Here is a 14671-nt window from a genome sequence, read left to right as displayed (position 1 = left end):
ATTTCTTTTCATGTATTTTGCTCATTTTTCTTTTTTTAAAGAAAAATTATTTATTTTGAGATAAATAAATTATTAATTTTAAGAGAGAGTGCGTGTGTGTGCACAAGCAGGGGAGGGGCAGAGAGAATTCCAACCAATCCTGAGGGGGCTCAATCCATAACCGTGAGATCATGACCTGAGCTGATAGCAAGAATCGGTTATTTCCAACCAGCTGGTTGCAAGCCAGGTGCCCCTATTTTGCTCATTTTTTGATCAGATTATTAGTTTGTTTCTTCTTGGCTTGTTAAGGTTTTTAATTATGAGAGGTTTTAGTTCTTTAATTCATTATTTTTATTATTTTTTTAGTGTTTGTTTATTTTGTGAGAGAGAGAACGTGAGCTGGGGAGCGGAGAGAGAATCCTATGTGGGCCCTGAGCAATCAGTGCAGAGCCCAACACGGGACTCGAACCTACAGACTGAGATCATGACCTGACCCGAAATCAGGAGTCAGACACCCAGCTCTCTGAGCCATCCAGATGCCCCTTTTGTTGTTTATTTTTTATTTGTAAATTAGCATGCTGTTTGAGGGAGTAGGTCCCTGGCTAAGGACCATGAGTAGTCAGCCTTGTTATGTTTTAGTAATGGAAATTGAGTTTCTACTGACCCATGCTTCCGGGATGCTGTCCATGTAGTCTTTGTTGGCTTGTTACGTTTCTGGTGAAAAATTTCAAACATGTAAAAACAAATGGAAAACAAGATAACAAACATCATGGATAAACATGAGTGGAAGACAATGTAACAAAGACCTGTAGGGCCTACTGTGAAGAATTAATGTTGTCCAGTATTTGTTTCCATTTTTTTTTTTTTTAATATTTTTATTTCTAGGAGAGAGAGAGAGACAGCGTGAGCATGGGAGGGTCAGAGAGAGAGGGAGTCACAGACTGAAACAGGCTCCAGGCTCTGAGCTGGCAGTCAGCACAGAGCCCGACGCGGGGCTCGAACCCACGAACTGCGAGATCATGACCTAAGCGAAAGTCGGACGCTTAACGGACTAAGCCACCCAGGCGCCCCGTTTGTTTCCATTTTTAAAACTGTTATAAAAAGTCCTTAACACAGAGTTTACTTGTGAATCATTTTTAGGTATACAGTTGGTGGCATTTAGTCCATTCACACTGTTGTGTGTCACGGTGGTGATCTCCAGCCTTTTTTTTTTTTTTAAGTTTATTTATTTATTTTGAGAGAAAGAGAGTGTGTGTGTGCATGTGAGCAGGGGAGCAACTGAGAGAGTGGAAGAGAGAGAATTCCAAGCAGGCCCTGCACTGTCAGCGTGAAACCCGACATGGGACTCAAACCCACAGACTGTGAGATCATGACCTGAGCGGGAATCCAGAGTTGGACACTTAACTGACTGAGTCACCCAGGTGCCCCAGTCACCACTTTTTCATCTTCTCAAACTGTAACTCTGTACCTAGTACATAATGATAACTCCGCATTTCTCTCTTCCCCCAGTCCTTGGGAACCACCATTCTGTCTGTGTCTCTGTGGATTTGAGTACTCTAGCTATTGCATGTAAGTGGAATCATATGGTATCTGTCCTTTTACAAGTGGCTGACTTCACTCAGCGTCACATCCTCAGGTTCATTCATGTTGTCATATGTGCAAGGATTTCCTTCCTTTATAAGGCTGAATAACATTCCATTGTATGTAGACACCACATTTTGTTTATCTGTTCATGTGTTTATGGACACTTGAGTTGCTTCCACCTTTTGGCTATTGTGAATATTACTGCTATGAACATTTGTGTACAAATATCTGTTTGAGCTCTTGCTTTCAATTCTTTGGGGTGTATATCCAGAAGTGGAATTATTGGATCACAGGGTGATTGTATTTTTAATTGTTTGAGGAACCACTGTGTAGTTTTCCACAGTGGCTGCACCATTTTACATTCGCAGATCAGCAGTGCACAGATTCCAATTTCTCACATCCTTGGCAACACTTATTTTCTGCTTTTTGGGATAATAGTCATTCTAGTGTGTATGAGGTGGTATCTCATTGCGGTTTTGACTTGCATTTCCCTAATGATATTGAACATGTTTTTATGTGTTGTTTCCATTTTTTTAAAGAAATAAAGCCTAATAGAGTTTAAGCCTCTTTTGAACTTCCATTCCTGTTTTCACCTCTCCATCGCTGAAGGTAGCACTGTTGATATATATCCTTCCCACCTTTGTTGTTTTTATACTCTTATTAATATGCATGCATTTATAAACATTTATACTGCAAAGTTTGCTTTGAAGCCTACACTGTATCTTGTGCTTTTCATTCTGCACTTGCTGGTTTTTTTGATGTGGGGTATTTTGTTTTTTTTTTTTTTTGAGATTTATCTATGTCAACACTAGTTCATTCATTTCAACGGTGACATAGTACTATTCCATTGTAGAATTGCCATAATTTATCTCTTCTCCTACCAGTTCCTCTGGTATGTTGCTGTCACAAACAGTGCTATGGTGAGCTTCCTTGTACTTGCCTCCTAGTGTGTGTGAGACACAAGGGGTTTCCTAGGGTGTATTCATTCAGGAGCTGTTTATTGTGAACTTGCTGGTGCCCCACATTGTTTTGGGCAGTGGGGATACATCAGCAAACAACACCCTGCTCTTAGAGAGTTTATGTAAATTGGGATTTGGATTTTGAATATTTGAATCTTTGCTCACTCAACAAAAATTTATTGAGTCTGCCGTGACAGCGATATAGGAGTGACCAGAACAAAGTCCTGTCTTGGTAGATCTCTTTTCTCATGGGGAGGATAAAAAGGTGTATGGAATACTGTCCAGTAGTGCTGAATGCCTGTGAGATAATGGAAGCAGAGTCTGGGGTTTCTGCTGTAGAGAAGTAGCGATGGGAGGCCTTTCTGGAAAGAGGACATTTGAGGAGAGGCTTAAGTGAAATGAAGCTGTGAATGACACTGGGGAAGGAGTCTTTGAGCTGAGGAAATCAATGAGGAAAGAACATGTTTAGAGAAGAATAGTAAGAATCCCAGGGTCACTTGAGTGCAGTGAACACACAAGAGGCTGCTTGGGGATGAGGTGACAGGGAAGATAGCTAGGGCTCAGACCAGGTTGGGCCTTCACAGTCTTCCAAAGAGTTTAGATTTCATTATAATTTTGATTAAAAGGTGAAAGGATATAGTGGTTAGGTCTTGGGCTAGAGAGGGAGCAATAAAAATGGTAGGAAGTGATTAGATTTGGAATGTATATTAAAGTTGATACCTACAGAGTTTTCTGATGGTTTTGATATATCTGTAGATATGAAAGGTTGGAAAACAAGGATAACCATACATTTTTGGATTGAGCAAAAATATGGACTGGTGGTATCTTTTACTCAGTTGGAAAGTAGTAAGGAAGAATCAGGTTGAAAATTTAAGTTTGAGATGTCTTTTAAGGCACCTTGGTGGCTTAGTTAAGCGTCTGACTTTGGCTCAGATCATCTCACAGCTTCTGAGCTAGAGCCCTGTGTCAGGCTCTGTGCTGACAGCTCAGAGCCTGGAGCCTGCTTCAGATTCTGTCTTGACCACTCTCTGCCCCTCCCCCCTCACGCATTGTGTCTCTCTCTCAAATATAAATAAACATTTAAAATAAAGAGAAATGCCTATTAAGTATCTCGAGTAGTTGGCATTAGATACTAAGTTATAGTCCAAAGTGATTGTTATAGTTACACTCTCACCAGCTTTAATGTGGCCCATTTGGGTGTCTCCCTGATGGATCCCAGGAGACAGCATGTCACACTTCCATGTTGTTGAGATTCATTGATCATCAGTGCACAAAGGGAACCTGCCATTTAAAACAAACATGTGAGGGGCACTTGGGTGGCTCCGTTGGTTGAGCATCAGATTTCAGCTCAGATCATGATTTCACAGTTCATGAGTTGGAGCCCTGTGCCAGACTCTGTGCTGACAGCTCAGAGCCTGGAGCCTGCTTAAGATTCTGTGTCTCCCTCTCTTTCTGCCCCTCCCCCGCATGCACTTCGTGTGTGTGTGTGTGTGTGTGTGTGTGTGTATGTCTCAAAAATAGATGTTAAAAATTAAAAACTAAACAGATGATTATTTTGTGTGTAAAATCAAATCAATTAATTTGATGTGAATTAAAGTGTGTAAGTTAGGGTTACTAAGTTTACTTTTTATGCTTTGGGTTTTCTTTAATTAGGCCCCACCTGTTTTCTTTTGTTCTGATTTTAATTCCAGATGCTGGATCTGGTGTGGAAGAAGTGGAATTAAGCTGGGAAGATTATCTAGAAGAGACAGGGTCCGCTGCAGTACCCTATGGATCTTTTAAACATGTAAGCAGTACCTGTATTTGTTTTACTGACTACATGTTGTTCCTTTGACTTAACAGTACCATCATTAGAGGGTTTAGAGTTATTTTAAGTTGGGACACTTGAAAGGATTTGAGTGCTTTTTCCTTTTCTCTCCTTCTGCCACCTTTGTTTAAAAAAAAACTGGACACAAAGATTTTATTTTTAAGTAAACTCTACACCCACCTTGGGGCTCGAACTGACAACTCTGAGATCTAGAGTTTTTTTAAAGTCTTTTTTGGTTTTGTGTATTTTCTGCCACTCGATGCAAGACTTTTTCACTAGTCATGAATATTCCTTTATTTCTGTTTTTAAAAACCTCATAAATTGAAGAAAATGGTTTATTTTCTTATACTTTGTTTTATGACTGTTGGTTTGCACATTGAAAGTCATTCAAGTAAAGTCATTATGTTCTCTCATGTTGAGCAGAAACATAATATCATCAGTAGGCCATATTCGTGGCTGGGGCAGTATAGTTTATGTCCTAATAGCTCAGTTTAATGCTTAATCCATTGGCTACATATTTGCCCTATATGACGCCTTTAGAATGTAAGAAAATAGTCCAAATTTTATTAATAATTTATATTCAGACCTAGTTTTTGAACCTTTTCAAAAGGTTCAAACAGAATTATTGATCTATTGATTTCACGTTTGTCTTAGTCTATTCAGGCTGCCATAGTCTGGGAGGTTTGAACAACAGAAGTTTATTTTCTCACAGTTCTGGAGACTAGAAGTCTGAGTTCAGGCTGCCAGCAGGGTTAGGCCCTGGTGAGGGCTCTCCTCCTGGTTTGCTGACAGCCTCGTCACTGTGTCCTCATAGGGCAGAGAGTGAGTCAACTCTCTGGTGTTTCTTCTCATGAGGATGCTAATCTTGAATCAGGGCTCCATGCTTAGGGCCTCATTTACCCTTTACTACCTCCATAAAGGTGCTGTCTTTAAATACAGTCACATTGGGAGTTAGGATTTGAACATACGAATTTTGGGGAGACATAGTTCAGTCCATAGCAGTGTTCAGCAGGCCATGGTTTCTTTGTTCTAGGATTTGGGAAGACACAAATGCTCACTCAGAATTTTGTGAGGTTAAACTGTGTTCTTACAAGTGTTATATATGCCAAAGAGTCTTGCTATTTTCAGTTTGTGTAAAAACTCAGTCATAATAGTTGACCTATCTGTTTTTTAGTTCACTTAGGCCTTTCTTAAATTGAAGTGGTGAGAACTACATTGTTTAAGTAAGGATTTCATTTTATATTCCATTGACTAAGTATTTTCTTAACATGGGAAATCTATTCATGATCAGTACCTTTAGATTCTTGTTTTTAGTGTTGTTACTAATCTGATGGGTATTTATACACACTTATTTATTTATACTAAAATGAAAATGGGGGATACATTTCCTGACCAAAATCCTGGATCTAAAAAATGTCACTTTAACATTTTTTTTAAAAGTTTATTCATTTATTTTGAGAGAAAGAGCGCAAATGGGGAAGGGGCAGAGAGATGGAGGGAGAGACAGAAAATCCCAAGCAAGCTCTGCTCCAGAAGTGCAGAGCCTGATACAGAGCTCGAACTCATGAAGCATGAGGTCATGACCAGAGCCAAAGTTGACAGTTAACCAACTGAGCCACCCAATTGCCCCCAGAAATGTCATTTTAAAGAGATAGGTTCCACCTCTCCTCTTTGAATGTCAGAGCAGCAAGGAGAATGAAAAATAGATGTATACTTTCTGATCATCAAATGTAGAAAATATTTGTAAGCTTTAATCAGTATATGGTGAAGGACTGCCACATACGGAGAAAACCAAGCACAGGTATATGAAGATGATGAGGAGTGCCTGTAGCTAGCCAGTCACAGCCAAAGCTGCTGGAACTCAGATCTCCAGCATGTGTGAGCCGCTGGCAAGTTTTATAGTACCCAGTTTGGAATGAAGAAGGGAGGGAAGGCGGGGCTGAAGAAGAATTAGAAGTAAACCACATTTGCAAGGAGGGCAGTTTTATGATAGTAAAAAGTTTTCCTCATAGTACATGTCTGGTGAAGGAAACAGCACAAACTATGGAAAAGACAGTAAGCTTTACCTGAGTCTTCTAGAACAAAAGCTTTAAGCTGCTAGGGGAAGGAATGCAAACCTTTTAACCGCCCCCCCCCCCCCCCCCCCCCCCCGGGTGCAGGTGAAGGTCCATTGCATCCTGGGGATAGAACAGAAGAAATAAAAGCCCTCTGTCCCTGGAGAGGGGTAGGAATACATGCTAGAGCATTAAAGGCCCCCTACAGTTGGGAGAGGGGTAAGATCACTGAGAACTTTGCACTCAGGACACAGAACCTGAGACTGAGGCTGAATCTCAGAGAGTGCCCCTTCCTGCTTGTCTTTAACCACTGAGTTAGAAAATGTTGGGTAACAGAGGTCTGTTTGTAAGGGAGAAGCAAGAGTGTGGAGATAGATGGTCTCTGAGATGCAGTCACAAAGAGAAGACGTAAATCTCAGGGTGGAGCAGCAAATATTGAGGGGGAAAAAGCCCTCTGGCAAATGAGCCTATACCCTCAATAGAAAATGCTAATGTAGTTTGGAGCCTCTGGTGTACTATGTATAATCACACAACAGAACCCAAACCCAGTTGCACTCCTCACTACATTGACTTAACCTTGTCCCTCAAATTTATGGCCTAAAAAGAAACATGCCCATGTCCAGGCATACATACTATTTGCCTCAACCTCAGTTACTATGTACAGGATGTCTGGCTTTCAGTGAAAAATTATGGGACACACGAAGAAGCAAGAGAAAAACAGCAAACTGTCAATAGACAAAGCATTCAACAGAACCAGACTCATAAGGCCCAGATACTGGAACAGCCAGAGAATTTTAAATAACTATGAGTAATAGGTTAAAGGCTCTAGCAGAATAGGTGGACAACATGTGTGAACAGAAAAGAAAAGTCAGGGGTGCCTGGGTGGCTCAGTTGGTTAAGCATCTGACTCTTGATTTTGGCTCAGGTCAGGATCTCATGGTTCATGAGACCAAACCCTGCATCAGACTCTGTGCTGAGAGCACAGAGCCTGCTTGGGATTCTTTCTCTCCCTCTCTCTCCACCCCTTTGCTACTCATGCACTCTCTCTCTCTGAAAGTAAATAAACTTAAAAAAAAAAAAACAGTGATGGACACTGTTAGACACACAGTCAAGTGGAAATCGTAGGAATGAAAGACATGGTAATAAGAGATGTTGAATGCCTTTGACAACCTCATTGGTCATCCTCACACAGATGAAAAAGAGTCAGTATACTTGAAAATAAGTCAATATAAATGGCCCAAACTGAAGTGCAAAGAGGAAAAAAAGAGTGGGAGAAGAAAACAGATCAGAACGTCCAACAGCTGTGGACAGTATAAAAAAAGTCTAATGCATGTGTAGTTGGAATCTCAGGAGAAAGGAGAGAAAGTGAGGAAGATACATTTGAAGAGCATAATTCACTCTAGTAGTAGAATAAAAGAGAAAAACACATTATCACCTCAATATAGAGAGAAAAACAATTGGTAAAATTCCATACCCACTCATGATAAAAACTCTTAGCAAACTATAGATGAGAATTTCTTTAATTTGCTAAAGGATATCTATAAAAAATCTACAGCAGACTTTATTAATAGTAATATGATGTATACTTTATATATGGAACAAGATAAAAATGTTGGCTAACCTAACGGACACATGAAACGATGCTCAGCATCCCTCCTCATCAGGGAAATACAAATCAAAACCACACTGAGATACCACCTCACGCCGGTCAGAGTGGCTAAAATGAGCAAATCAGAGAACTCTAGATGCTGGCAAGGATGTGGAGAAACGGGCACCCTCCTACACTGGTGGGAATGTAAACTGGTACAGCCCCTCTGGAAAACAGTGTGGAGGTTCCTCAGGAAACTAACAATAGAACTCCCCTATGACCCAGCAATAGCACTGCTAGGAATTTACCCAAGGGATACAGAAATGCTGATGCATAGGAGCACATGTACCCCAATGTTCATAGCAGCACTCTCCACAATAGCTAAAACATGGAAAGAGCCTAAGTGTCCATCCATGGACGAATGGATCAAGAAGATGTGGTTTATCTATACCATGGAATACTACATGGCAATGAGAAACCATGAAATCTGGCCTTGTGTAGCAACATGGGTGGACCTTGAGGGTGTTATGCTGAGCGAAATAAGTCAGGCAGAGAAGGACAAATATCATATGTTTGCACGTATAGGAGGATTAGGAGGAACTTGACGGAGTAACAAGGGGGAGAAGAAGGGCGGAAATGGTGGGGGAAAGGGAGAGAGGTAAACCATGAGAGACTCTTGAATGCTGACAAAAACTGAGGACTGATAGATGTGGGGGGGAGGGGGGGTGGGCATGGAGGAGGACACTTGTGGGGATGACCACTGGGTGTTATGTGGAAACTAATTTGACAATAAACTATTGTAAAGAAGAAAGGAAGGAAGGAAGGAAGGAGAGAGAGAGAGAAAGAAAGAAAGAGAAAGAAGGACGGACGAACGAACGAACGAACGAACAGATTTCAGGGGGAAAAAATGTTGGCTAACCTGACTTCTGTTTGATACTGTTTTAGAGGTCTTGCTAATACAAGAAGGTAAGAAAAACAGTTAAAATGTGTAAGGATTGGGAAGGAAGGAAAAATGTCATTATATAAAGATGAATAAAATAATTTACAGATATAGAATTAATGAGTAACTTTAGCAAGATTATTAGGTACAGGGTAACATAAAAATTTATTTTATTTCTATATACTAGCAACAATGAAAAGTGGAACTGAAAGGTGTAATTTACAATAACATAAAAACATCAAATGACTAAGAATAAACGTAACAAAAACCTGTGAAGTAACTTCAAACCATTATTGATATAAGTTGGGGCGCCTGGGTGGCTTAGTCGGTTAAGCGTCCAACTTTCGCTTAGGTCATGATCTCGCGGTTCGTGGGTGCGAGGCCTGCATCGGGCTCTGTGCTGACTGCCAGCTCAGAGCCTGGAGCCTGTTTCGGTCTGTGACTCCCTCTCTCTCTGACCCTCCCCTGCGCGCGCTCTCTCTCTCTCTCTCTCTCTCTCTCTCCCTCCCTCCCTCCCTCCTAGAAATAAATAAAACATTAAAAAAAAACCCATTATTGATATAAGTTAAAGGAATATGCCTTGTTTATGTAATGGAAGACTCAGTATTGTAAAGATGACAGTTCTCCCAAATAGATCTATAGAGTTACTGCAACCCATGTCAAATACCAAAAGAAAATTTAGATAGAAATTGACAGTCTGATTCTAAAGTTCATGTGGAAATATAAAGGAGCCAGGATAACCAGATACAGCTAAAGAATAAGACAAAACAAGAAGACTTGCTGTACTAGATTTCAAGCTTAATTAAGGCACTGTAGTGCTACCCTAAGGAAAAACAAATCAGAAACAGATCCACTTTTGTGGGGACCCTTGACTTATAACAAAGGTGGCAATTTCCAGTGTGGGGGGGAAGGTCAGTTGTATATGCATCTTCAAACAAATAAAACCTGACTTCTACCTAATACCATACATGGAGAGTAATTCAAAGTGGATATTAGTTCTAAATATGAAAGACTTATGAAAAATAATGCATCTTTATGACTTCTAGGGATAGGGAAATTTTGTTTTAAAAAAAAGGAAAAAGCACTAACTTTTTATTTTTTTTTATTTTATTTTTTTTAAATTTTTTTTTTAATGTTTTATTTATTTTTAGGAGAGAGAGAGACAGCGTGAGCAGGGGAGGGTCAGAGAGAGAGGGAGTCACAGGCTGAAACAGGCTCCAGGCTCTGAGCTGGCAGTCAGCACAGAGCCCGACGCGGGGCTCGAACCCACGAACCGCGAGATCATGACCTAAGTGAAAGTCGGACGCTTAACCGACTAAGCCACCCAGGCGCCCCAAGCACTAACGTTTTAAAGGAAAAACATTGATAAATCAGAGTACATTAAAATTAAGAACTTCCGTTCATCAATCAAAACCATCAAGGAAGTGAGGTGATATTTACAACATAAGTAACTGACAAAGACCTGATATCCAAAATATAGACTTGACCCAAAATACGCAAGAATCTTAGCCATTTCCCAAAAGAGAAATGTAAATGGCTAATAAATATTAAAGGTTTCCATCTTCTTAATAATGAAAGAATCCAAATTAAAATCCCAGTGAGAGGGGCACCAAGGTGGCTCCATTGGTTAAGCGTCCCACTCTTGATTTTGGCTCAGGTCTTGATCTTACAATGGTGAGATTGAGCTCTGGGTCGGGCGCTGTGCTGACAGCAAGGAGCTTGCTTAGGGTTCTCTCTCTCCTCTCTCTGCTCTCTCTCTCTCTCTGAAAATAAATAAATAAACATTAAGAAAAAATCAACTCACAATGAGATACATAACACACCTTCCAAAATGGTTAAAATGAAAAGGACTGAAAACAGACAAATGTTAGCTAGAGTGTTGGAGCAAAAGGATTTTTTATATTACTGGGAGAGTAAACTGGTGCAACCACTTTGGAAATGGTTTGGCCGTATCTGTTATTGCATTCCATGTATATATACACCAGAGACACAAAAATATTTGTGTTGTCATGACACTATTAATTATGGTCTTTGAAAGCTGCAAACTTTTCACAGTGTCTCCTATTTGTAGCATTAGAATGGATACATTGTGGCATATTTGTATAATGGAATAGTAATACACCAGTGAAAAGAAATAGATTGTTAAACGTAACATGAATGAATCCATAAGCAGTGTTGGGCTGGAGAAAAGCCCACACAGAACAACATTCATACTGCATAATTCTACTGATACAGTGAGGAGTGCACCAGGGCAGTTGATGGAAAGGGCAGGGGTTTTTGTACAGGAAGTAGGACTTTCCCTCCCTGGCTGTCTTTCCAGGACTCCCCTCACTGCCCGGTGTTTGTGATTGCTGGGTTGCATTTCTTTGTCAGGTCTGCATGGTCTCCCCTGGTGTTTACTAGTTCCTCATTCCTTCTTTATCTTTCATGGCCTAGGCATTTTGAAGAGCATATAATGTATCAGTTATCTTATAGAATATTCCTCAATTTAGATAACTCATAATTAACTTGAGTTTATGCAGATTTGAGAAGAATTCATAGAAATAATATTGTGCTTTTCTTGTTGTATGATATCAAAGGTGTTGATACAATTGATGTTTTAGAACCCATGATGTTAACTTTGATCAGTTAAGATGGTGTCTGCCATAGTTCTTCACAGTGATGTTACTGTTTTCCCCTTTATAATTGTTAAGAATTTTATAGGAGACCCTTTGAGATTATGTGAATATCATAGTCATTTTTGCACTGATCCATGATTCTTGCCTGTAGTGTTTATTTCTGTGTTTTTTCTAATGATGGTTTTCTGTTTCTATCATTTTTCTCTATATTAATTGGTCTTCTATTCTAAGGATGTATCCCGTCTTCTCTGTTAAATATTTTTTTTACAGTGTGGACTCAATGGTTATGGTTTAAGTCTATGGGTTATAATCCATTAGTCTTATTATTTACTTTATTGTTCAAATTATCCCTAATGTGACCATTGGGGGGATCCTTCTGGTTGGCTCCCATGTCCTTTACAAATGCCCTCATCGTTTTTGGAGCATTTCCTTATTTTCTGGTATCACAAGATAATTCAAGGCTCTTAACTATGTTTTCTCTACCCCAAAATTGGTATCACTTATTTCTCCATGGAGCCCTTGTTCTTTTTATTGGAGGATAGCATTTGGGAATCAAGATGTGTCCAATGAATTTGCTTATTGTTGATGAGTATCGTTACTTCCAGTTCCTGTCAGTTCACCGAAGTGGGAGATGTGGGAGATGTTTTCGCACACACATACATACACTTCTGTACTATTTTCTGTCATTGTGATCTTGTTCCGATACTGCTGATTCCAATTCAACACAAGTTTCATTCTAGTCTCCCCTTTCCCTGTTTGTACCTGGCTCTCATTTCTCACAGTTTATGTATGTACTTTAATCTTAGTATACTCATGAAGTAGTTCACCCATGCCTTTGTGACCATATAATTTATGATCTAAAGCAGCCCACTTGAGAGAGAAACAGGCCACTATTAAATATCACTCAAGGATAACAGGTATAAACAGAGACTGTTTCAGGGAAACTGGGTGGTATGGGTCTCTAACATATGGTACGTATTATACTAATTTATTATCTATTATCATCATAGCTTATTTTGTCTTTCTCCTTTTCTAGTATCATAAAAGTTTTTGGAATGATCTAGAAATCACTCTTGAAAACATAATGTGTCGAAGGCTATTAAAATAGTGAACATTTAGTGATTTATGTACTTAATATAAAACATTTTCTGTAATCATAGTAGACTGCTTTGGTGAAAATATTGAGTTCTATTAAAATTCGTTCAGAGTCGCCTGGAACTGCTGTTCCTTGTTTTATTTGGATCACTCCTGTGAGGTAGAATTGGAATTTCTCAGGTTTCCCTTGAGAAGACTTCATTGCATTTAGTGCTTCAGAATTGTAAGTCTTAGAAAAGAATGGTGGAAGGGCCCCCTGGGTGGCTCAGTTGGTTAAGCAGTCGACTCTGGATTTTGGCTCAGGTCATGATCTCACAGTTTGTGGGATTGAGCCCCGCATCTGGATCCGTGCTGTCAGCGAGGACCTTGCTTGGAACTCTTTATCTCCCTCTCTCTGCCCCTCCCCACCCTCAAAATAAATAAACAAACATTTAAAAAAAAAAAAAAAAAAAGAACGTTGGCAAAAGAAATACTCCTTTAAGATACTTATCTGATGGTTAATAAAATCTCCCTGCTTAGGTGGATACACGCTTGCAAAATGGATTTGCTCCTGGGATGAAGCTGGAGGTGGCTGTGAAAACAGACCCTGAAACCTACTGGGTTGCCACCATCATTACTACCTGTGAGCAGTTGCTGCTGCTCCGCTATGATGGCTATGGTGAGGACCGGAGGGCAGACTTCTGGTGTGACATCAGGAAGGCCGGGCTATACCCCATTGGGTGGTGCGAGCAGAACAAGAAGACCCTTGAAGCCCCGGAAGGTAATGAGATACTTGTTATCAAGAGATGATACACTGCTGCCATGGCTATGCCCTTGAGGTTTTCATTCTCCCCTGCACATAGCTTTTTCTAACTTTTTGGGTTAGCATTTTGAATAAAAATATTTATAAGGAATAATGCACATTTCCCTATCTTTAAAAATTATTTTCTGGGCCTCACAAAGCCTTGCGTTTTTTATGATACTCATTGGGAGTGTCAGTTGCTTATCATCCTGTAAGACCATGAGGCTCTCTGACTTTGGGACTTGTACGTCTGTGTGTCTTTAAGTACATTGATTGGGCCAGATTGCTATGATGTTGATGCTCAAAATCTTCAGAGTTTATTGCCCTCCCTCTTCTCACCCCTAGATTGTCTGGGACCTATGAACTCTTAAAATGAGTCAACTGAAGTTCCTTTCCAGGAAAGAGCCTTACTGAGAGTAGAATCCAAATTAAGTACAGAGACAGTAGGGCAAAAGGAGGAAGAGGGTCATGTAAAGGTAGAGAAAGGGAAGAGAGGCTTCAGGCTTCAAGAAAATACCAGAGCTTATATGTTTTTCTTTACTTATTTTGATAAAATTTTAGATTTACAGAAACGCTGCAAAAATAGTATAGAAAATTCTTAGAGACTTTTTGCCAAGTTTCCCTAAATGTTGACATTTTACCACACTTAACATTGTCCTTCCTTCTCCCTCCATCTCTCTCACTCTCATACACACATACCTGCATGATTTTTTAATGAATCATTTGAAAGTCAGTTATAGACATGATGCCCTTTTACTCACACTTTTAATGTTCTTTTAAAAATAAGGACGGGGCATCTGGGTGGCTCAGTCAGTTGAGTGTCCAACTCTCAATTTCAGCCTACGTCATTATCCCAGGGTTGTAGGATCGAGCTCTACCTCTGGCTCTGCACTGGCCATGGAATCTGCTTGAAATTTTCTTTCTCTCCCCCTCTGCCCCTCTCCTACTAACATGCACTCTCTCTTTAAAATAAAAAAATAAATAAATTTTTAAAAAGGTTATATCATCTAATAAAAATTTTTTTTAAAAAACCAAGGACATTCATTAGTACAGTAAATAACAAAATAAGGAAATTAACTTTGATTTAATACTATAATTTGTAGATCTTATTCAGTTTTTACCCAAAATGTTTTTATAGTAAAAGGAAATCCCAGAGCATGTATTTTATTCATTTGTCATGTCTCATAAGATTCCTTTAATCTGGATGTTTCTCAGACTTTGTCTTTTGTGACTTGGACATTTTTGAAAGTTATAGGGCAGTTTTCC

The 14671-nt window shown here is 39.6% G+C and overlaps 1 protein-coding gene across 3 annotated transcripts in view; it reads left to right on the top strand.

Annotated features, from left to right (window-relative positions):
- Nucleotides 1-14671, top strand: part of SFMBT1 (Scm like with four mbt domains 1) — a 128234-nt gene that overhangs the window by 77886 nt on the left and 35677 nt on the right. For all 3 annotated transcript variants that reach the window (XM_039243694.1, XM_039243692.1, XM_039243693.1), the window contains exons 3-4: nucleotides 4214-4308; nucleotides 13144-13384. In XM_039243694.1, coding sequence (XP_039099625.1) covers nucleotides 4214-4308; nucleotides 13144-13384 — 336 coding nt within the window. The remainder of the gene's footprint in view (nucleotides 1-4213; nucleotides 4309-13143; nucleotides 13385-14671) is intronic.

Source organism: Hyaena hyaena, unplaced genomic scaffold (assembly GCF_003009895.1).
Source record: "Hyaena hyaena isolate Hyena2069 unplaced genomic scaffold, ASM300989v1 scaffold_231, whole genome shotgun sequence".
Classification (NCBI taxonomy): Eukaryota; Metazoa; Chordata; class Mammalia; order Carnivora; family Hyaenidae; genus Hyaena; species Hyaena hyaena.
The sequence above is the reverse complement of the archived record's forward strand: the minus strand, read 5'-3'. Positions and strand labels throughout refer to the sequence as shown.